Raw genomic sequence first — 24,945 nt, forward strand, 5'->3', positions numbered from 1 at the left:
GGGGTGGTGGAAGGGAATGGACAGGGGGCAAAACTGCCCCCTATTGAGAACCACTGCTCTCAAATCTCTGAGGATCCCAAGCCTGTGAATGCTACCAGGAATCACCTGGCCACCTCCAGACATGGTTCTCAAAGAAAGCTTAGACACATATAATTTAACTAACTCAATGTTCTCAACCCTGGCTATGCATTTGAATCACTGTGATATTTACAAAAGAATAAGTGGGTATTAGTAGTTTTTAAAAGCTCCCCAGGAGTTCTCAATTTGTAGACAGGATGAACATATGTACTTAGAAGTCATAATACTCCTAAAAACTTAAAAAAAAAAAACACTAATTTTATTTCAAAGAGGAAATATCCAGGTAGTTTCAGAGCAAGGAAAAAAAAATTCCAGGTTGGTAGATGGTAGAACATAGGCCACTGGAAACATTTCACATTTACTTTTTGTTCTGCGATCATCACAAAGCAATTGGGAAAGTGGATACCTCTGGGAAGGCTGGGCTTTTTAACAGTTTGAGAATGAATCACTTGGTGTAGGGCAATTTCGCTGGTGCTTGTGAGTTACAAGCTTGTGTAAATTTGTCACCAAAGCAACATCAATTAGAGCACTTCACAGGGAAGAGCCTGACCAACAGGAAATTCCCCAAATGTAATGTTTGTGATTGGCAGGGAAGGAAGGAGGGGGAAGAGGAGCAAGATTTAGCAAGTGCAAGCAAGAGAGGCCTTCTGATAACGTTTTTCAGCACATGAAAAGTACAACCAAATTGCTACCTCTTTCCTTTGTTAGTGCTTCAGTAACAGTGGAAATAAAACCAGATGATGAAGGTCTTTATATTTTAGGATCCCAGGAACATTATGTCCAGAAGATGTGCACATTCTGGCAACTGCCAATCCATGTCTTCTGGCTAGCCAAGAATCTTGGCCAGTTATTGATCTTCAGAAAGGTGTAGGATGCATTAGACAAGGCTCAATTTTCCTTGTGGCCTTCGGCAACTCACTTAACTTCCCTGAGCTTCTGTTTCTTTATCTGAGAAAATGGGAAGCATGGCATATACCTCAAACAATCACCATGAGAATTAAATTAGATAATAAATATGGAAGTGTTTTGTGAGTTGTAAAGCCCAATAAGGTAATGCTATCTTTCCAGGGACCTTCTATCCTGAAGATTCCTCTAGTCCAGGTTCCAGTGGCTTTCAGTTTTGACTTCTAGGGCATGTGAAGAATAATGGATGAGTGCAGCCATTGACATCTTTTTTCAAACGTCTATCCTCAAGTGGACAATTAGGAAAATACATTTGAGTTAAAAATACAGAGTGATGTATTTTTCATGACTGAGGTTACAGTTGTATTTTAGGTTATTATATACCAAAGACAAGGAAATTAGTTGGTGCCCTCTAAAATGCAAAGAGCAAGAGATTAATCTGATAAATGGTTTCCATTAAAAAATTCCATTTGGTTTCCCAAATTTGTCTTGTCTCCTGAGGTTTCTGAATGCCACAATGTCCTTCCCCTTTGCTTTCCAGCTGTAGTCTACGTTTCCTTTATTCCGAGGTTTGAGGAATATCTGTATTCATACAAAGATAGTGGCACAACATAACTACAGAGTTAATGCTAATCCGTGGACATATTAACTGAAATCACTATTTTGTCTTTCAATTTAGTTTTGGTTGATACTCAAAATGTAATCTTTGTGGAATTTGAAAACAAGGCTTTTGTAATGTCATTTCATACAAGTAATGCAGCTAAGATCATCCAAATAAGTCCATGGTCAAAGTTCTAAGTGATTAGTGCTCATCCACTAATAAAGATTCCCATCAAAGGATAAAATAAACAGAGCAGGGAATATTCAGTGCTATTCTGGGGGAAGCTGGTGGAGAAGAGGTCGGCATTTGCAAGCTTTTACTTGAATGCTTTTACAGTTAGGTGCCTCACACGGCTAGCAGAGAAAATTGGATGGATTCCATCCTAGTCTTATGAAAACACAGATGCCTGGATGCCATCTTTTCTGAAGAGAATACTAGTTCAGCCAATTGCAAACCCAGAACTGAGCACACTACTACATTATCACACTAAGTTCATATTTATCTGTTTTGTCTTCAGTTTGTTCTGTCTCGTAGTCTGGGTCAGGGTCTGGGTGGTGGATTTCAATGACAAGCACATAGATGAGGCCTCCAATGACAGCGCCAACCAAAGGGCCCACTACAGGAATCCACCAGAAGTTATTTCCAGCTCTGAAATCAAACAAGAAATTAATGATATTGCACTTGGACCTTTCTCCTGATATTATTGTTTAGTTATCCACTAAACAAGCCAGTCTTTCTCAGGCTCATGGTTCCCTTTTAACTCAGCAAGAACTAAGCATAAGGACACTCACTGTAGCTTGGCAACCATCATCCTGGATTTTCCATTTACCTGATTTCAGATGATCTATTCCATTTTCCTATGAGTACTCTTGAGAGAATATGCCCCATTTATTTTCCTTTCAGAAAATATAGTCCCTGAACCCACTGTCAAAACTGAAGACATCTAGGGATAGTTCAGGTTGATTACTCAGGAACTGCCTTTCTTGTGTCCTGAAATGATGAATCCTGGGGATAATGAATGGAAAGGTGTGGAGGGGTTCCTGGAAATCATCCATCTATGAGGGCAACCACAAAATAAACAATCAGGAAATGTTTATCAATGAATGAATTAATTTTAAAAAGTGAAAGGTGGATATATGAATTACCTACTAAATATAATTTAGTCACATGCTTATTTTTTGAGGTCACAGCTTAAAGTTCCTCTCTGATAAGGGTTTTGTGCCATGATTCTGTCTTCTGAAGAAGTCTTCAATGACGGTACATTATATTAAAGTATAGTTATTGGAGAAAGCAGATGCCTTTGTAAATTGTCACCATCTTTTTCAGAGACAGGAAATTGATTTAAATAGCTCCGTAGAAAGGAACATGATCCTCAGAAGCAAGCAAAACTGTACAATATATTGTTCAATGACCTATATATTTCAGATAAAACTTTTTAAAGCAGGGGAATGGTAAACACAAATATTCAGGATAATGCAGAGGAGGCAGGGGAAATAGCAAGAGCACACACATATACTTGAGGACATCACATTGTCCTACCTAGAAAAGGTTGATGGCTGTCCTTTTTATCCTTCTGCTTAATAACTACATATATGTTCCATGTGGCCTTTTATTTCTATCACAGTTTGATTAGAAAGGATAATAAAGGAAATAAGCCCTGCCCTTGAACTTCGTTCTTTCATCTGCATGGTGGTCTCTTCCACCTGGATCATTCAAGCACTCCAAAATCTTGGATTAGGAATGCAGGCTGGAGGGAAGAGCACCGAGGGTGAGCACAGCAGCCACCAGATGTCACTCTTACGGCATGGGAGAGAGGAAGCTGCACTCGCTGCTTTCTCAGTGCCCCGTCACAAGCCCCCAAGGACTTTCCTAGGAGAGGTACATGGGCTTTAAAGAGCTAGGAGACTTCTCTTTGGTAAACACATGAAGCAAGTCTAAGCCATCTAATTTGTCTACCATTTTCTTTCGTTCATCATGATTTAATGGCGAATCTCACTGTCATTTAACAGATTAGTGTCCCAGATATCTGCCAGGACACATGTCCTCTTTTCACTGGCTGGGCTCTTCCTTCTGTCAGGACTGAACCTGTTGTGCCAAGGTCACAAGTCATAAATGAAGGTCCTTACATGTGGTATCCTTCTTGGCCCAGTCTTAAAAGTCCACAGTGTCATTTGTACGCTGTGATTGGGATATCCCAGGAAAACGTCTGTGTTATTTGCTTAAGGTACATACCATCATCAGGGATTCATTCCTTTGGGTAAACTATTTAAAATATTAACAATACTCCTGAGATCCTTCATCTATGAAGTCATAAACAACTTAATATGAATTAGTGGAGAGAGCTTAGATGGGAAACATCCTAATATTTAAGGGAAAAGCAATAGTCAGCTAGAGTCTGTTGACTTGCCCTCGTTGGACCCTCTGGTGCCCCACTCCGCCATCATCCTCACTGCCTGTCTTACAGGGGCAAGTGAGGACTTGAGAATAAGGCAGTCTTGGTTTTATCTGAGACCGAGGGTGTAGATCCAAGCTGGGATATCTTCTGAGATGCTTATCAGGGATAGGGAATCCTGAAAGGATGGGAGAGTCTGGGAATACTTTGGAGACCTGTTATCCCTCAAAGGTTTTCTCAGAAATTTTTGACGATTATCGGCCAGCCAGCTCTTTCCTAACTGGTTTCTGATCCTCTACTCTCCTTTTTATCCATTTTATATAGTGATGTCAGATTAATTTTGCTAAATTGGAGCTCTAAACACATCAAACTTTTGCTCTAAATCTTTTGCTACTTCCCATAATCTACACAATAGGGAGCGGCCAAAACCCAATTTTTTCATTCTGGGAGTTTAGATCCTCTGTGATCTAACAAGAGTTGTCCTTTCCAGCCTTCTTCATGCACCCTTCCAGATAGACTAGATCACATGTCATTTGAGCATTTGTCTTCGTATACAGCAGCATCTCTGCCTGAAATATTCTCTTTGTCCCTGTTTAAACATGTCCAAATACTATAAAATGTCCCTACTTCCACCCCTATAATTCCTAAATTTGAAGCTGAAAACCGTTCAAGTGCTGGTTTTAATGAGTCAAATCTGTTTAATGCCATTTGACAACTTCAACTTGTGTAAGAGCCTATGCTAACCCCTCTGAAACAAAACACAATTAAAGCTGAAGGACAGCAACTGGTTTTTGTCATCTCCAGCACAACTCCTTGAATGAGAGCTCAGGTAGCTGCATGGATGAATAAATGAATGAATGAAGGGAGAAGACCCTGACAGAGGGACACGGAGCTCAATTTGGCACTAGGTGATTGTAGCACTTTGCCACAGACATGATCTCCTGCATATACATAATAAAGCCAAGAGAGAGTAGGGAAAATCTCTGCCTATCTTAGAACCACGATCACTCTTAGAGCTTTGGATGAATCACCAAGCAGGGCTCAAAGGGAGGCCTTTGAGGCATCTTTGTTCAGGGTCTGTGTGAAGCTAACTGAGGTGACCTGGTCATGGGGGCAGTGGTCTCCTAGAGCGAAGCTCAAGAAGGTGGAATTAACGAAACTCATAGGTTAATTCTGGGCTCTGATTATCTTTCTGACATATGTTTTTCATTCTCTGTTGGAAGAATACAAAAGATCCTTCCTAGTTGGAGGCGTTTTGTTCAACCTTTTCATGTTCTAGTGGTAATCATTCTGGAACAAGAGCCCTTCACCTGTGGTACTCTTAACAATTTGTCTGAATAATTCTTTGTTGTGGGGATCTGTTGTGGGTACTGTAGGATGTTTGGCACTATACCTGGCCTCTACTCACTAGATGCCAGTAACAACTTTCATCTCCACCCTCCCCAGTTGGGACAACCAAAAATGTCTCCAGGCATTGCTAAATATCTCTGGGTGGAAAAAAATCACCTCTGGTTGAGAACCACTGCTCTAGAAAATTCACTGCATTACTAGTTTCTTAAAGATAGGGGATGTGGCTTGGTTTTCTTTGTATCCCTCATCTCTTAGGACATGTCTGGAATATAGTGTTTATCCATTATTTCGTTCAGACATTTATTAACTTCTATGAGACTCTGTATATGACAGGCCCAAGTCTTGTCACTGGGAGTGCAGCAGTGAGGAAGCTACCAGGTCCCTGTCCTCAGCATGCTTATACTCTAACAGCTCTCAACCCTGTCTCTGGTATTCTGACTGGTATCCGTTATTTCAATAGCTAGTTTTTCACATTGGAGAAGACAACCCAACTTACACTTAAATAAGTCATAACATGTATATGACTATATGTATAGGTCAGTGTTTAGAAACACTCAAGTCTTTTCTCATAGCAAATATCAAACTAACATTTCCTGACACATGTCTCTCCTGCCTCTCTTTCTCTGTATTAGAGCCCTGTTTCCTGATGAACCAAGTGAGTTCCTTTCCCAGAGAGAAATGTGATAAATGGATGGGGACAGGCCACTGTGATTTTATGGGGCAAAAGTGGGAAGGAAGAAATGGGTACAGATTGTCCTGGAAGACTGGTCCCGACAGTTGGCATGTTTCCACAGCACATTCTGAGGTAGAAAGCATGGCGTCTTGCCTTTTCTTATACACAGGCTCTCTTTTATGTCTGTTCTACCAGGGACTTCCTACTCATACCTCAAGACCCAACTCAGCTCTCACTTCTTCAGTGATGCCTTTTCCAATTTCCCCAGGCATAGCTAGCTAGTTACTCTCTTGTCTAGCACTTAGTTTTAGGAGTTGCCAGAGCACTTATTATGTTGCTCAAGGCTAGTGTCTTAGCTGATTTTGAAATTTCCTTACCTAGCACAGTGACCACAGCACAGATAGTGTTCAGTAAAGATAGGTTGAATGACTGAAGCATACATAGCATGATTCCCTAGAAAGAGCCCTGTAGTAGTATCGGAATATGTAAATTCTTGCCGCAACTTTGTATCAAAGTGAATCTGCAGAGAAGTTATACAACCAAAATATCCACATAAAACCATATATCAATTGAGGATTGATTATTATTATATAGGGCAAGGCTATCTCTTCTGGAATTTACCTGGAGCCTCTCTCTCTCTGTCTCTTTCTCTCTCTCTTTCTCTTTATCTGTGTCCATGTCTGTCTTCCCCACCCATCCCCTACCATACTGCACACCACAAATCACTAGTGAAATATTCCATACTGATGACCAGAGTGTGCCCTTAACCTCCGTGCTCCCATCTGAACTCTCTTTGACTTCCATAGTGCAAACACAGCTCTCCCCAGTAAAGCATAGCATGAATCTTTCTCTCTCCCCCAACACCACTGTTACTTACGTGAAGACCTCAAACCCCCATCCTGCCAAAGCAGTGAAAAGCCTGGGACTCAGGTCTCGAGCTGGGTTCATGGCACAACCACTGTTCAATCCCAAGGAGGAAGAAATGACAATAATCAGGAGGCCGATGGCAATGGGTTCTAGGCCTTTGGGGACTCCCAAATTTCTGGAGTCAAAAATGGCAAAGACAATCATGAGGAGGAACATGGTGGCCACTACCTGCAGAAGGAGAAAATACATAAGGGGTTGAACTTGTATTCTACTCATTTGCCCACTGCAGAATTTACCCCCTCTTGTTAAAGAACAAACCTAGTAATGACTAACATGCATTGGTGAGCAATCCTAGATGTGGGTGCCAGTGTCATCCTCATTTACACATTCGTTATGTGCCAAGGTCAAACTCAGTGAGTGGCAGTCAGGTGTGGACCCAGAGAGTTCAGCTCTGGTGACTCTTACCTTCACTACACCATTCTGCTAAGCTACTACCCAGCTAGCTAAGCAATAAACTAAGGCCCTCAGTCAAACTGGCAAGACACCAGTAGATAAACGGGTAAAGGAAATGAACAGAAAATTCATAAGAAAAACAGAATTAAGAAACAAATAAGTGGGAAAATCTGATTCATAATGGAAAAATGCAAACACTACTAAACATTAGGGAAATCATACCAGTTTCCTCAGGCTCTTCTGGCAGAACTAAATGTACCACTCTCAAAAGGAAATTCAGCAGTAATTTAGCAATATGCATTAAAAAATCCATAAAATTATCTATTCAGTTTGACCCAGCTAGGTATCTGAAAACCATACCCTGGAAATAATCTAAAATATGAAAAAAAAATCATAAAACAAACATGCTCACTTCGGCATTATTTATAGTGCTAAAAAATTGGAAGAGATCTAAAAACATATTAAATAGGGAAAAAGCTGAAAATAATGGGAGTGTCTATTTATGGTCTACTCTACAGCCATTAAACACAATAAATATAAAAGCTATGTGATAATATTTAAAAGTGCTTATGATATTAAGTAAAAAATATATGCATGTTGTATTTCATATTTAAAAAATGTGCATAAAAGAAATACTGTAAGAAAACATTGTAAGAAATATTGTAAGAAATACAATAATAGGTATTCTGAAGTGGTGCATTCTAGTTGGTATTTTCCCCACAATTTATTTTCTATATTTTCCAAACTATTGTTTTACTTACTTAACCACTAATTGATGGACACTATTCACTGAATACCTATTATGTGCCAGGTGTTTCATATGTTTATCTCATTAGCATTTCCTAATAACCATCAGATAAATCGTACTATTATTATTATTATTATTATTATTATTATTATTGTTATTATTATTATTATTATTTTAAGTAATCTCTATACCCAACCTGGGGCTCGAATTCACAACTCCAAGATCAAGAGTTGCATGCTCCACTGACTGAGCCAGCCAATTGCCCCAAGACAAATCCCACTATTACTCTCAGTTTACAGATGAGGAAACTTGCAGAGAAACAGGTTAAGAAACTTGCCCAAGGACACACAGCTCATAAGCAGAAGAATCAGGATGAGAACCAGGCAACTGATTTTAGAATTTGAGTTCCTCATCCTTTCATCTGTTTTCCAACACAAGAAGATTAAAAGTATTTGTATTCAAAGAATCATGTTATCCCAAGGGCGCTCTTCCCTGGAAAGTCTTTTCCCACTCTCCCAGGCAGGATAGAAGCTTCCACCTCTGGACTCCCATTACATTCGACTTTACTCCTATCACAATCATGATCACCCTGCTACAGAGGGATCTGCTTACTTGTCAGATTGGGCACCTCAACCTGAGGGTTGAGGAAGGAACAGCCATGGAGCTGTATCTGGCTCAGTAGATGCCAACAAATATCGGCTGAATGAATGATTGTTTATTAATTAAATTGTGGAATATCCTTGAACAATACTTAGAGGTAAACAATTTTGTGCTCTTGAGATAAACTGACCCAGAAATACAGCCATGGTGGCCAGAGTTCTGTTGTGTGTCCACTGACTAACAGTTGGTACTCTCTGGAACTCTCCGCAAAGCCTAAAGAATACAGAACCTTCAGGGGTCGCCCATGGTTGGAGCATCAGGGTTTTCTAATATTCAATTTCTCTACTTAGCTATATATAATAGCTGGCTAAACCCACGGCTCTTAGAGAAACTGGCAACTCACTTTGAGAAAAGGTGAACGAAGTGAACACAGTGACTGAGGCTTAGGAGATCATATGGGGATAAGCATCGGGTAAGAAATGGCAACCCTCAGTGAGGCTGGACCTCCACTGACCAGAAGACCAAGCAATTTTCTTGTCACCAAGATACTCAGTGGTACATCTTGAAGATATGAATTGGAAGAGCATGTAACATGATATAGGACTGCATTATAAGAACAAGGTTGGGAGGGAGAGAGGGCTGGCTAACGGTTGAAAAATAACTGCTTGTTGAGGGATTTTATTGCTACCTACCATGTATTAAGCAGGTATTATTGATGCCATTTATCAGAAGACGAACCTGAGGCTTCAGTAGGTTCTGAGTGACTTGTTTCAGGGCAGATGCTTGGAAAGAGGCAAGACCGGGCCCCATCTCCCAGCACACTGCATAATTCTGAGGGAGGCTTGTGTCACTCTCCTGCCCCCAGAGTGGCGGTGTGTCAGGGATGGCTTGGCCCCAGCTAACTCTCAGGAGGAGTAAGGAGGACAGCATTGCACCAGGACTCAGGGGGGAAATATGTGGGGCTAGAGGCTTCACTTTGCTCCTCACATTCTTAGAAAAGCCTGAGAGCACAGGGATGAAACCCTGTGACCACACTGAATGAAGTATGCAAACCACACTGAATGAAGTATGCAATGAAGCCACTGCCCTTTTCAATGCAAGCCAGGGTTTCAGAGAGAAAGTCAGTATTCTTTCTCTCTTAGCTCGAATGGAAAGGACCTGAAATCACAGGAGACATCTCTAAAGGTCCCTCAACAGCTCTTGACTCTGCTCCCCTCTTCTTCATTATAAGATAAACTGTGCCTGAATTTAATGGAACGTAGGATCCCTGAGAAACCCAACTGTTTGGCATCCCCAGAGTCCATTCTGAGGCAGCCCCTGCATCCCTTACTGACTCAGCAACTGTGCCAGTCAATGTGAACTGTTCCCACCCTCCCTGTCCTCCGGGCACTTTGAACCATTATCACCTAGCCATTCTCTCTCACTTAATAGAGACTGATGCCCAGAGGGGTAAAGGACGCCCACCATCTTGTTTCCAGCAATCCTGCGTTCTCTCCCCTCCCGTCTTTTTCTGTGTTGCTGTCCCAAGTTTATGAAACAACTTCCCTCCTGCTCCTTTCCTTCAGATGACACCAGTTTTTCCTAGTTTCCAACTGGCTAATTTAGTCTCCAGGCTGGAAAGGACCTTGAAGGGGACACATCCCACAATGTCCATCATCTGGTGTTTGAATCTCTGAATCCAAGCTTTCCAGCCCTGGAGGTTACCCAGACAGGCCTACCACTAGACAGGCCTAATGACTGTTGTCCTGTGACAAAAGGGTCTATATTTAGCCCAGCCCCAATTGCTAGAAGAGTCTTCCTTTTATTGAATATAACTTGATCTCACCATAATTTCATTCATGTAGGGATTAAATATTTTATAATTAGTATATAAATACTGGTGTACAAATTTTACATACTTAATATATAAGTATAGTAATAAATATTTATTGAGTACCTGCTATGTACTAATTTCCACCAAATCTCCATGGAGGGTATACACACCAAGTCTAACTTTTTTTGCACTTGACACTCCCTCAAATCTTTGAAAGCTACTAGTACATGATGATCACATACATCCTCCCCAGCTCCTGCACGCACACCTTCTCTAGAGCAAACATCCCTACTCTCCACTCATTGCTGTGTGACCTTTTTGGATCCTCTCTTTCAGTAGTATGTCCTCTTGAAGTGTGACATTTGGATGAGTCTGATACTCTAAGTATGGAAATAGAGTAAGACCCTAAACTACTTCATTTGAATACAATCCTTCTATTTTTTCAGCTTATGATAACATTCCTTTTTATTGCAGCTACATCTCTCTGTGTCTTTTCCACCAAAACTTTTATCATCCCAGCTCACTTAGACTCTCTGTTCCAAATTACTATTATGACTCCTACAGCCCAGTTTCCCATCTAATTATCTTCAGTTTTGCAATGTTCCTCTTGTTCTTAGGTGATCATTTTGTTTTTCACTAGATTCTAAATTCCTGAGCAGAGACTGTTTACAATACATTTTCCTCATATTATTCATTTTATTCTTACAAGTAATCTGATAAGTACTACTACTATCCCCACTTTACAAATGAAAACCTGAGACCCTGAAAGTTCAGTAGTTTAGCTAAGGCTACTCAGGGAGTTGGGACAGAACTGTTATTTTAAGTCAGGTACTCAGACTCCAAATCTTGGATCTTTACAACTCCCGTTTACTTGTCAGTCCCTCCAGCTCCAACACAGGGCTGAGCATATAGAAAGTGCTCAAGAAAGACTTGTTGCCTATTTGGTTTATTGATAAAAGTGGGAAGGAAAAAGGCTCAGGACATGAGGGCATAGTTTCTTTCATCTATCTTAAATGGAGGTGGACAGAGTTGGCAACTGGAAGATCCATTTTATACACATGCTCACTCTTCCCTGTCCCATCGTATAAATCCTGATCACAAGAGAACAACTTAGAGTTGCTGGAGATGTCCTCTCTCCCTTTTTTCCTCCCTCCCTCCCTCCTTCCTGTTCTCCTCCTACCCTCCCTTCCTTCCTTCCTTCCTTCCTTCCTTCCTTCCTTCCTTCCTACCAGGTTGACCAGCAACCTTCCTGGGATACAGTAAGGGAGGAAGAGACTATCAGGTTGATAATGTTGATCCTCCAACAAATAGACCAGAATAACTGTTCATTTGGCTATATCATAGATGGTGGGTGCAGCTTGTTTAAATGTGAATAAGGTGGAGACACTTCTAGCTACCTTGAGAGTTTAGATAAACCTGTGCATATGAGGAGACACAGAGGATCAGTGATACTCTAGGCTCAACTACCACACTTCACAGTCCTTGAATTGAGATAGAAATGTCTTTTCTTATGGCCTCCCCATTCAGATCACAAAAGAGACTGTAATCCTGAAACAAACCCTATTTTCTCCTTTAGGGGTTGAAATGTCTAGTCATCTGCTCTCTTCTAGACCTCAACCAAAGTGAAACAAGTGTATGTATTAAAGAGGAACCAGAAAACTTTTTTAGTAGTGTCAACTTTGGTAAAGGAAAAAACTTGTTAACAAAAAGCTTGGGTTATGCCTAATGACCTCTGACTTTGGAAACACAGCCTTTCCTTTCTGCTAGCCTATAATGCAACTATGCTTTCCCCTTACTAGATCATATCTTTTCACCAGAGTTAGATCTTTGTTAAATGTACACTTACTTGGTCTGCAAATGCATTTGTCAGGGACAGATATGGAGCTGGGTATGTCGCAAAAATGTGTGCTGTTGCATTTTCTCCCACGATGAGCAATTTTCCACCAGCAAAGGACATAAGTCCATCTATGGAAGACAGAGCTCTGGAACATTAGTGTCCTCCTGGCAAAGTTGAGTGCTGCCTATGTCCTGTTTGTGCTAAATAGCTACAATCACTCAGGTTCAGCTTGGCAGATCCACACTGTTTGCCACTCCTCACTTCATAGCATGGTAGTTTTTTTTTTTTTTTAAGTTTATTTATTTTGAGGGGCAGGGGAGGCATGGAGAGAGAGATTGGGAGATAATCCCGAGCAGGCTCTGCACCATCAGCGCAGAACTCAACACGGGCCCAAACCCACAAACTGTGAGATCATAACCTGAGCCGAAATCAAGAGTCAGGCACTTAATCGACTGAGCCACCCAGGAGCCCCCATAGCATGTAGTTTTAGAGATATCCAAAGAAATTCCAGGATACCAGGTCAAAGATGGAAAGCCCTGGTTGCCCTCTATGGTTCACTCCAAACTTGAGCCAAATCCTTAGCCATTGGATCTGGGGAACTAATATTCTCTGGGGGACATTCTTGGAATTTTTATATCAACCAAATGCCAAAGTGGAGCTTTGATGTACTGTAGGCAGAACTCATAATTCCCAGAGGGTTCTCAGTAACCCCCAATATGAGTCCAGAAATTGGGGGTGTGCTGTGGTAGAGTGAAGATGCCCTCAGAACAAGGGAGACAGCAGTCCTCGACACAGCCAGCGCTGGCCCCAGTCCCTCCTGCCACAGCAGCTGGCTCTCCAAGTTTCTGATCTGGGCTGCAATTCTCTGTCATTCCTCTTAGGCTCTCTTTCTCAGAAAGACACTCTGTGGGAAGAAGCCTCCTTCAACGTTGTATTTCTCTAAGGCATGGTTTCATAAATTCTAGTTACTAAGGGCTTCAATTCAAGAGTCATAATGTAGGAGACTTAACTTGGGTTAGACAGAGGAACTATTTTAACAGTTAATTTCATACAATCTCAAGATTTTTTAGTTTGAAGAGTCTTAGAAGTCAATTCTCTCATTTTTCAGAGAAGGAAACTGAAACAACAAAGTCAGATGACTTACTTAAGTCACACAGCTATTTACTCACACAGCACAGAGTTAAAGTCTGGGACTTCAATCGTCAGGGCTGTGTTTTCACCCCAAGACTGTTGCAGAACAGAAGTCCTGGTTGTTGGATGGAATGGAGAAGAGATCCCCACCTAGCCTATTCTCAACTATGCCTCTTCCCTCAAAGACTTTGTTCCAGATTCTTTCTCTAAATACTTACTCATCATATCCTTTGCTACCTACCAGTCAACACCTCCTCTCCCAGCCAACTCAGAGAAAGCTTGTGGAGAAGCCACTGGCTTATTGCTTATTTTGGGCATGTTCACATTGTGGTACTGATTGGATCTAAAAATAGATTTCAAGTTCTGCCCTCCGTTTAAGCTTGTGACCATTTTCTTAAACAGGCTTCATGAATTTGTCCTAATGATAATGTTGGTCCCATTATTTAGAACCTAGAATTCTTAGAACTGCCTGTCAACTGCGGAACATGTTCTGCTCTTGCCTTATCTTATCTCTTCCTACCAAGTAATTCTGACTTTAAAATCATGGCCAGCTGTCCTACTCACCATAGTAAATGCCAAAGAGGGCTGCAGCTCCTACAAAGGCTCCCAAAAACTGGGCTCCCACATAAAAAGGAAATTTGAACCATTTCATCCGTCCAAAGAGACACATTGCAAAAGACACAGCTGGGTTGATGTGGCCACCTACAAGAAAGATAAGATGATTAGGGATGTCAGCAGCAGGCCAGGGAGAATTATTATGAAGAAAGCCTTATCTAGAGATCCCAGGCAGAATTCAGTCTTCTAGGTAGAGAACTATATGTGAAGAGACAGAGACTTAAGCATTTGTGAGTGTAAGTAGGTGTGTAAGTGTGTGTGTTTGTGTTTGAGTGGGGAGGAAATGGGAACTAGTAACCTGCAAGTGTCATTAGACACTGTTTAGAGAGTTAAGCTTTCTGAAAAGGGAGTCAGATATAGAAAGAAACTTGTACTCACGAGGCTTCCTTTCTGTCTGTATCTATCATCAATCTACCATCTAGCCATCATCCATCCACTGGGCTTTATCTATCTATAAAACAATAACCTCAAAGAGATTGATATAAACTGATAACTTCAATATATTTTTAAGTCAATATATTTATACAATATATTGTTTAAGGTTTAAATCTGCATCTAGTAGTTCCTTGGTCCACATCCAGAAGGTCTCAAACAATCTTAAGATGGAAAAGAGATGTCTAAGGGGAAATGAACCCTCATAAGCCCTCTGAGACAGGGACCTCATTCTTCACCTTGGCCTTCACACAGTGAAAGGCACAGAGCAAGAGTTCAAAATATGAAAGTCGAATAAATAAATAGTCAGAGGATTTTATTCAGGTAGCTCAGACTGCAAAAGTACTGAGAGGGAAAGTTGTTTGGGAATTCGAGAGGGTGTGTTCAGGATGGTGCCTTGCAAAGCAACAGGTGATTTCTCCTGGCAGAGACGAGCGCACAGCCTGGAATACTGCTGGACAAAGCAGAGCGGTGTAGTGGAAAGAACATGAGTGCGAGACAGAGAGTGCCGCCCTCAAGTCTTGGCTCTGCCAAGGTTGTTGTAACGATCAGATGATTCATACGAAGAGCCCGGGGTGGAACTGGAGCCCACCAGGCCCAAGACGGAAGTCTTATGCGAGCAGATTGAACCCTTTCAAGGTGCTGTTCTGGGCAAGTGACCCCCTTTCCCGCACTCAGAGACCATTCTGTGATAGAGGCAACCTTAATATTTTATTTGTCATCACGCAAAGCTCTTTTGTTTTTTCAAGAATTTATACAGCTTATAGAATGCTACATCAAAAACAACCACCATAGCCTAGGTAAAAGTAGGCAGTGTGAATACTGTCACGGGGGACGTTGCAAAATTAATGGAGGAGTTGTGAGTTCCGATTGGCCAGATTTGAATGGCAGACCACTGGCATGTTCACAAGGAAGCAGGGTGTGGTAACTTCCTTCCAGTAAGGTAATGTTTTCTATTTCAAAACCAGATGTCGTTTGACCTCACCAGTCTGTGACCACAAATGAGATCTTATTTATATTTATGCCCAGTGCACATTGGTTATTTTTGGAATCCTCAAAGAGGGCCTCGTATGTGCCCACAAACCAGTATGTTAGCTGTAGCCACATGAGAAAGTCATCTCCCCCACAGTGTTCCTATCCTAGTCCCGTGGCTGCTGAAACAACCAATATGGGTGTCTGTGTGGATGGCAGTGGTAGGCTGGTGTGTTGTCCCTGCACCTTCCCACCAGTGGGAACGCACCAGTCTTCAAGGAGCCTCTCCAGAGATGGGGAGATGAGCTTCCTTTCCAACCCAATGCCATCTTGTATTAACTGGGCTTAGAAACTGCTGTACTTGTATTTTGGGGTCTCACAGGCTCTCGTGAACAACTTGGTCAGCTCTCAACCCTCACCCAGAAACAGCCTCTAGTGGAAACAGTCCCATCAGCTCTGGTTCTCACCCCTCTGGCCACAGGGGCTTAACCCAGGTCTAGGGGCCAGATGGGAAGACTTCACACCATCCCTCACCCTCTCTTCCTCTTCTTGCCGGTTTCTGCCCCTTTTTTTCCTATGGTGACTGCCCAAATCCCTGAGTATATCAATGGATACAAACAGACATGGGCTGCAGTGGTGATGAAAGCAATTTCTTACACTCCTAGGGCCTGGGGTCAATTTTTCTAAATAAATAGAATTCAATTCAGGGTGTTATGCAGGTGAAATATTCCCAAACCGTGTCACTACCTAAAAAACAGCTGAGAATGCACTCATGTTTATATCCCACGGTTTGTGGAAACCACACTTGTTGTGTGAACATAGCGGGGCCTTGGGGGGCAGCAGTGGAGCCTCCTGCATGCTTGTTTTAAGCCACAACTATGATCTGTGCCTGCTGGCAAGGCCTGCACTGTAATTTGGCCTTGGCACAGTCAGGATGGTCCCCTGTGTACTCTTGTGCTTAGGTAGGCAGTGTAGCCCTGGGATCACAGCAAAGGCTTGACGAGAGAGTGAACATAAACACTGCTCATGCCAAAGAAATCACACATACAGGCATCTCTAACCTGGACCACCCCAGGATCTGAGTCCATGTGCTATGGAAAGGGTGCCAGCCAGCAAATGACCGTTCCAGGTGCCCAGCTCAAGGAGGCTCCCCCGGGGTCGAGGCAACCATTCTTCAGGGCTCCAATGGCAGTATCTGTCACCAGGCCAGCTGGCCAGCATGGTTGTCTGGCAGGCCTGCTCTGCCCAAAGGCCCTGTTTATAACGCCCTTCCTATAATAGACCACTGTGAATATTGTGTGACCGTGCGGACATGAGGTTTGCTGTCACGTAGACCTGCATCAAATCTTTCCTCTGCTCTTTGCCAGTTGTGCGACTCCAGCAATTTATTTAATATCTTGGCGCTCCACTTTTCTTGGTGGGATGTAGACAGTAATGCCTGCCTCAGAGGGCTGCTGTAGAGAAAAGAGATAAAGTATGGACAGCCCCAGGATAGCACCCAGCACGTGGTGTTTCCCTTTCTTCCTTTATCCCCAGTGGTCCTGCCTTAGTGTTCTGACAAGGATTCTGAAAGATTCTGAGTGCCTTTGAGAACTGGATCATTTCCACAGTGCTCTCCTAAGTCCCCAGACTGTGTTAAATATCATCATTTCATTTTGCTTCTCAGAACATTGTGAGTGGCTTCCAATCAGGGCAGAATTAGCCCATGATCTGCTTGATGAGACCTGCACTTCCATGAAAGCACCAGTCATTTTGCAAGTGGCATAGACTTTTTCATTGCTGTGGGTAAAAGTCCAGGGATTTTTCTCTCTTGGAGTGATCTTCACTGGGCTCGGCATGGGGTATCCGAGAACCGCTTCCAGGCATGGGGTAGAGAAGATAAAAGATCATATTGATGGAAGAAGAATACAATGTAGTGACTAGATTTAGGAGTCAGCTAGTTCTGAGTCCTAACCCCATCTCTGTCTCTTGCTAAATGTTGCCTTTGCACAAGTCACTTACCGTTTGCTGTCCCCTTTGATTTTAACATCTATAAAAATAGAATCAAATACATATTCTTTCAGGGTTGTGGAGATCCAAATAAATTGAGGTATGTAAAGCATCCAACACTAGGCTAGCATACTGGAATGGTTGAATTAACAGCAGCTATTATTATTTCTATTACTTACCAGAGACACCTCCAGTCACATAAATGGCCATTACAACTGCCATTGCAAATCCAACATTGATAGTGACAATTCCTCCCAAGTGTCCACGACTGAGGATAGCTTGGGCAACAGAGCCACATCCAAGGACCTGGAATGAGAGGAAGCTTCATAAGTGGGGATGGCCACTGTCAAAGACAATGGAAAGCCATAGGAACAAGAAAGATGTTTTAAGCAGACATGTAGATTGGGCTGCCTCAGGCTTCATGCAAATCAAATCGTAATGATCCCGCTGTGCACAGAGAGCAAAATGGTGGTTCTGAAGCTGTATCTGGCTTACAGATGAGGTTTCTGGGCCTGCAGCATTAACATTTTCCCCATACTTGTAAATCGGGTAATTTCACACCATGATCCAGGGTTCTGTTCTTAGTTTAAATCAAACTTTTTATTTGAGGCAGTTGTAGATTCCCTTGAGGTTGTAAGAAATAACACAGAAAGATCCCATGTACTTTTTACCACTGGTTCCTTTTCATCAATCAGAAGATCTAGCAACCACAGGGAAATAATTTCCTGGAGCAGAGCAGCAGCTGGTCACTCCCTTTAAATTAATGTTTATTTTTGAGAGAGAGAGCATAAGTAGGGGAGGGGCAGAGAGAGGGGAGGCTGCTCACTCCCTTTAAACAGAGCTTGTATGCTCCCAAGCGGCTCACTCACTTCACTCCACTCACGGAGGTCTCCTTCCTGGCCCCTATAGGAGAGCTGGCAATCCCTGCTCTAGAAGTTCCCAGTGTAAGCCATCTCAGGCTCACAGTCATATGCACATCTGACAAATGGAAAGGCCATTTGTGCCATGTACAAAGCCATGGGAAAGGGCATCTGATGTGCAAGAAAACAAAGGAAAAGTGGCAGGGGGATAGCATTGGCAATCTAGCTCTCCTCATCCCCATGTCTTTTCTCCCTGATGAGGCTGTACTTTCTTAGGGAGCCGGGCTGCCAAACTAACTGCTTCTTGCATTCCCTCTGGCACCAAGCACAGAGCTGTGCTTATAGGAAGCACTCTACAAATAGTTATACAGTAAAGATGAAGTAGGATCTTCCATAGTCTTCAGCTGTAGAGGGTATTTTGGAGAATGGGATAAGTATTCAGAAATGTCTGGAACAAATATATTATGGTACATCTACTCAGCAGAGTACTATGCAGCTGTATCACAGAATGAAGCAGATCAGTGTGTACGGAAAGATTCCCAATATATACTATTAACTTTTTTTCATGTTTATTTATTTTTGAGAGAGGAGAGAAAGTACAAGCAGGGGAGGGACAGAGGATTTGAAGCAGGCCCTGCACTGACAGCAGCGAGCCCAACACAGGGCTCATACTCATAAATCATGAGATCGTGACATGAGTCGAAGTCAGACGCTCAACCAACTGAGCCATGCAGGCGCCCCTATATTAATAACTTTTAAGAAAAGATATAGAGCAGTGTTAAAGCACACTGCCAATCGTATTCAAAATATATTACATTAAAACCTTGGATTGTGAGTAACTTGTTCTGCAAGTGTTCCACAAGTGAACAAACATTTCTAATAAATTTTCCGTTGATAAATGAGTGATGTCTTGCAATACGAGTAGTATGTGATGCCTAACATCACATGATCACAACCAAGTTAATGATTCTCTCTCTCTTTCTTTCTCTCTCTCTCTCTCTCTCTCTCTCTCTCTCTCTGGGATTGTGGTTGATTGTTTCTCATGCCCAGATGCTCGGTCTCAGGCTGCAGTGTTTGGCAGTTATCAGTGATTTTTCAGAATGTTAGAAAGTGCCCACAACAGACACTAGTGTATTTTTTGTCACTTCAGAGCACCTATGGACAGTCCTCTGCTTTTCCAAACAAAAGTAAGCTTAGGAAAGAATGCTTTGCTTCATTCTAGGTCAGACTGCCTGCAGATAGAGACCCCTTCTTCTGCTGCCTTATTGACAATTACATTAAATACAGTATATGACAAAAGTTTATTAATATTGTACTGTAGTCAACATCCATATGAGCATATACAATGGCCCCCATGCAGAAAAAATTCCATTGAGTCAGTAGATAGCAGTGATTCCATAAGGGATTGTGAAAGTCGTCCTACACAATAACCCTTCTCTCTCTTGTCTCCCTCACACCAGCCACAAAGGTTTTCAAAGGCAAGTAAAAAAAAATTTTTTTTATTTTCTTTAGTATTTTGTATTATATTACAGGACTGTAATCATTTCTACATGAATATTTTTGAGTTGTGGAATGAATCATCTGAGTTTCCATTATTTCTTAAGGGAAAATTTGCTTTGATATACAAGGGCTTTGGATTACAAGCATGTTTTTGGAACTAATTATACTTGCAAACCAAGGTTTTACTGTGTATGTATTTCTTTTTACATTCATGAGCCATCTCTATGAACACAGATCAGGAGATGGTACTGGATTCCATGGGGGGAGCTAAATGGCCAGTGCAGATACTGGGAGAGAAATTTTCATTGCATACTTTTTTTTTTTTTAACCATGTGTTTTAGTTTGTTTGTACCTCTATAACAAAATACCACAGACTGGGTGGCTTATAAACAACAGACACTTATTTCTCACAGTTCTGGAGGCTGGAAGTTCAAGATAAGGATGCCAATATGGTCAGGTGAAAGCCCTATTCTGGGTTGCAGACTTCTCTGTTGTATCCTGCAGAGCAGAAGGGACTGAGCAAGCTCTCGTAAGTCTTTTAAAAGGGCACTAATCCCATTCATGAGGGCTCCATCCTTGTGATCTAATCACCTCCCAAAGGCCCTACCTCTAATACCATCACTGTGGGCATTAGGTTTTTAGCAAATGAATTTGGCGGTGGGGGGGGGGGGACACAAATATTTGTAGCATCATGCATTTCCTAATTTTTAAAAAATGAGTCCTATATTTTCACTGAACAATTAAAACCATTTAATCTTGGTCCATTAAGGAAACATTTGATGAGGGAGTGTTACTGGGAAAGACAGATTAGTTACATGTAAGTCTGTTAGAAAAGCAACAAGACAATAAATGGCCATCAGCCATCCTTATGCTGTGGTTTAAACAGCTAGTATGCTCCTGGAGGAATAAGTTCTGGACTGCAGGATCATTAAATCATTGCTCTTTATATTTTGAATTGGCCAAACTTTTTCTAGAATACATGGCTCAGCTTGGGTTTCATAATGAAACAACAACTTCAAGAAGGACTCAGTATCAAGTAAAGAATATTATTTAAGGACACGTGAGGAAAGGTTTCAGAAATAAATATGCTCAAGGAAAAAAGAGATTAAACATGTGAATGCCTCTTATCAGGAAGATAATAACCAGCCACTATGTGTCTCTTCACAAAAGGATAAGAAGAGAAGTGTGAACCTGAAGTAGGAGAGGTAGCACATAAACAATTTCTTGACAGTGATGGATTAATTCTAAACCGCTCCCCCAGGGTGCATCTGTGAGGTCTTTCATAGAAATATAATATACAAACAATAATTTCATACATATAGAATGATTTTGTTTTACTCCTCCCTGAAGGCAGAGAAATTATCTTGATGGTCTTTCAATAGCCTCCGTAATCCCCAATTCTAAGACATATTGACTCACCTCAGTTCTAACTGCTGGATGGTAGGGTTAAGTAGGTGGCTTGATATCTTGAGGGACACCCTTGGGCTACCCATCACACATGCACTGGCTTGGCTCCAGACCCTACACTGAATCCTAAGTGAGGTTGTAATAGGAACATATTCCCCTTTCCTTATTCAAAAACATCCCCTGGGTCCATTTCATAGCCTATCAATTTCACTTAGACTTGACCTATTTTTTTCCCAGAATCTCTATCTATTATAATAACTCTCTTTATTAAGACCACCACTACATTGGTGTCTTTCTTTTTAATTTAAACTGAATTAACTGCCCTGTGCACAACTTCCAAAGTAACTGGCATTTTGGCAGCATCTTCAGAAAACAAGAATAAAAGTTTACTGACAACTGCCATGACTTGATTTAGACAATGAGGTGTAATGAGACACATCCGGACACAGGCCAGTCCTGAAATATTACTGCTTTCCATATAAGCATCTTCCTGCTTTTATGGTCTGATGCGCGTGCACTCGTGCTAGTCTAGAGGGGACAGAAAAGTTTTAAATGGCCTGAGTGGATTCAGGGAGGCCTCTGCCCTGTCAAATTTCATAATGATTAATACTCTCCTTTTCCACCCCAGATGCTGAAATGGTTTTTTTGTTCTTTCCTCGGGAAGATAATCGATGCTGTGTGCTGTGGGAAAGGAAGGAGGACAAATGAACAGTGTGGGGACTTCCCTGACCATCAGAAATTGCCACTCAGATTTCAGCCCAGATTTACATCATTGCTTTTAAATTTTAAAATACATTTATTATAGTCTCAGAGGCAATGAGGAAGTCAGGCAACTACCCTCTAGTATCACCCCTTGCCTGCCTTGTCCCACCTGAATTTACTGCACAGGGAAGCAGTCCTTGGATATCCTAATGTATTGTGGCCTGATTGCTAGGGAACTGGTCACCCACTCTGGTTTCCTTCTTCTGTGCGCCCAGTGTAGTTTTTTTCCTTCCAAAATGAAAGAACTTTCCTTCATGGTATTACTGAGAAATTTTCCAACCAACTCCCTGCCCTAACCTTTGAAAAGCCTGTCCTACCATTCTCCTTCTTAGATACAGAGAAAGCCTATTATCATATCCACTTTGTCTCAGTTTTCTGGTCTCCCTATCTGGAAAGCTGTTTTGGACCCATTACCCATTCATAACTCACCACACCTAACCTTTGTTCTTTGAAATTCAATCGTACTGTCCATACTATACAATTAGTGCTTAGTTGTTTTCCAAATGCCGGACCTTGGTTTCCTTATCTAGAAAACAATTCTAAGATTCCTTTCCATACCCACAGCAAACACTAGGCTGGTTTATTTTGTTTTATTGTTTCCTTAGGTGTTGTGTTTCCCACGCCCACCATCCCCTCCTTGTATGTGGAGGCCATGTACAGACCTTCAAGTTCTGTTCCACCTTCTTGTCAGGATCTAGCAACTGCTCAGTCTAACTGCCTTCTCCAGGAGAGTTAGAGAACTCACAAAAGCATGTAGAGGAGGAAAGGTATTACAAGTCATGGATCTGGTCCTCACTGTGTCCTTCGTTGTGCCCCCAAAGCTCCTCATTCATCTCTCATTCATATTCTCTCAATAGCTTCACCAAGCTTTCTCTTCTCTCGTCTGCCAATACACCAACCTCCTTTCTGCAAACACCACCACCTTCTACTTACTCCGTGCCTGTAAGTTGCCTTGAAGCTCAATGACAATGTAGAATATCACATTTGTGTTCGTTATTCAGCACTATGTAACTACTCCTGAACTTAGTGGCTTAAAATGACAACATTTATTTTGCTTGTGAGTCTGCAGTTTGGGCAAGGTTGGTCAGGGCATTTCAACTCTGCTCCATTTGGTGTCAAGTATGATGGTTCAAAGTTGATAGGATTATAATTATCTAAAGGCTAACACATTCACGTGTTTAGTGGTTGATATTGGCTCTCAGCTGATGCCTTAGCTGGAGCATTGGCCCAAACACCTACAAATGGCCTCTCCTTGTGGACTGGCTTCTTTACAACATGGTGGCTCGGTTCCAAGTGTGAGCACCATAGTCTCCAGAGCCTGGGGTCTTAAACCCTGCATGATGCTCTCTCCTCAGCCTTAGCACCATGCTGGTTCTGAACTCAATGGCACACATACTGGATCTTATATAGGCATTTCACCAACAACATCCTAAACAGGTATTCATCTGGTCCATGTTGGATTACTGTGAGGCATAGGGAGCTCATTATCACATCAGGCAGTTTGTGCTATATATTTTTTCATTGTTCCATTGGCTGGGGAGTCCTTCCTTATATGAAGTTGGAATCCTCTCTCCTCTAATTTCTGTCTATTAGCTCTAGGCCCGTTCTTGGGACTATAAAGAATAAACTTCTTTCACATACCGGGCTTCTAATAAATGGAGGGAGCCTAAGGTCCTCTCTAAGTTCCCTTTCCTGGATGCCTGTCCCTTCATTTTTGATTCCTGAGAGTCAGATTCCCAGTGAGTCTCACCCGGTTGAGCTCTGGGTTGTCAGCATTCCTCTTAAAACACAGGGCCCAGAAATGGACACAGTCCTCCCTTATTTGTGTGTCATGTTCTGACATGGTAATTTATCCTATACCCTCTGCTCATTGCTTCTCCTGCCATCTAGTGGGACACTCAGGCACAGGATGTACTTGAACTGTTCACGTATCTATGCCTGATTTTCCCAATTTTATAAGGTATACAAGATCATGTGTTAAACTCCTTTGTCTCTGTAACAGCATCTAGAATATTGGAGGTAATTAAATAAACAGATTTTAGCTGCTGTTTCCAGGTACGACTGTCGGTGTCTGTGTAAATGAACATGTCAATTCTCAGTCTCAGCTTGATTATCTATTAAAGCGTAATAATAATACCAGCCAGGCTTGTTTCATAGGATTGTTTAGTAAAGGTGCAAATGGGATAACAACAATGAAAGCACTATTTAAATGACAAAGGGCAATGACAAGTGCAGGATATTATTGCTTTTAATATAAACTAAAAAAGAAAACCCCCATTTTGGGTGAGTAAGTTAAGACAAACGGACTCATGAACTTAACCACTGACTCACTGATGGGTAATAAAACCAGGGAGAAACACATCTATGACATGTATTACAAATAGTTGCTGTTTCATTCCTAGTAGTGGGATAAATTTGCGGAAGAGAGAAAGTGGGAAGCTGACAAGAGCTTCACATTGTTTTGCCTATTTATGATTCCTCTCCAAAGATGGGTCCTTTCATATTTGGTGGGGTTTTAGTGCTTTTGGTAGGAAAGCAACACAGAAAGGGGAGAGGGTAAATACTGTTGTTATTATCAGGCACCACATGTGGCAGGAGTGGGAGAAAGAATTTCAGTGGAAAAGCAAGAAGGATATTTGAAAGGCAGTTGGACTGGTGACCGGTCATTCTCAATCACCCAGGCCAAACATTCTGGAATCATTTGTATTCTCTCCTCTTCTCTCCCTTTGCCATTCATAGCCAATCATTCTCAAATTTTATGAGTCTTCTTCTGCAGCCCCCAGCCAGTGTCCTCACCCCCAGTGTCTCCCCACTCAGTGACCATGCCAGATGAAGCACAACTTATATGCCATTACTCAGGAAGTAGCAGCACAAACACCTCCACCTGGTCCTCAGGGCCCTCTGGTGCCTTGCCTCGTGACTCATCCACTTTCTGCCTGGTATTCTTCAGCATAAATCTGCA

General features: G+C 41.9%; 1 protein-coding gene across 1 annotated transcript in view; it reads right to left on the bottom strand.

The window, feature by feature from the left end:
- Window positions 1-319: 319 nt before the first annotated feature.
- The window catches only part of AQP9 (aquaporin 9), a 47,648-nt gene continuing 23,022 nt past the window's right edge, over window positions 320-24,945 (bottom strand). Inside the window, exons 3-7 of the mRNA XM_019441969.2 lie at window positions 17,634-17,760; window positions 14,011-14,148; window positions 12,325-12,443; window positions 6,875-7,092; window positions 320-2,230 (exon numbers count right to left, since the gene is read on the bottom strand). Of these exons, the coding sequence (XP_019297514.1) occupies window positions 2,056-2,230; window positions 6,875-7,092; window positions 12,325-12,443; window positions 14,011-14,148; window positions 17,634-17,760 (777 nt within the window). The 3' untranslated portion in view covers window positions 320-2,055. The remainder of the gene's footprint in view (window positions 2,231-6,874; window positions 7,093-12,324; window positions 12,444-14,010; window positions 14,149-17,633; window positions 17,761-24,945) is intronic.

Source organism: Panthera pardus, unplaced genomic scaffold (genome assembly GCF_024362965.1).
Source record: "Panthera pardus isolate Hobbes unplaced genomic scaffold, ASM2436296v1 HiC_scaffold_24, whole genome shotgun sequence".
NCBI classification, from domain to species: Eukaryota; Metazoa; Chordata; class Mammalia; order Carnivora; family Felidae; genus Panthera; species Panthera pardus.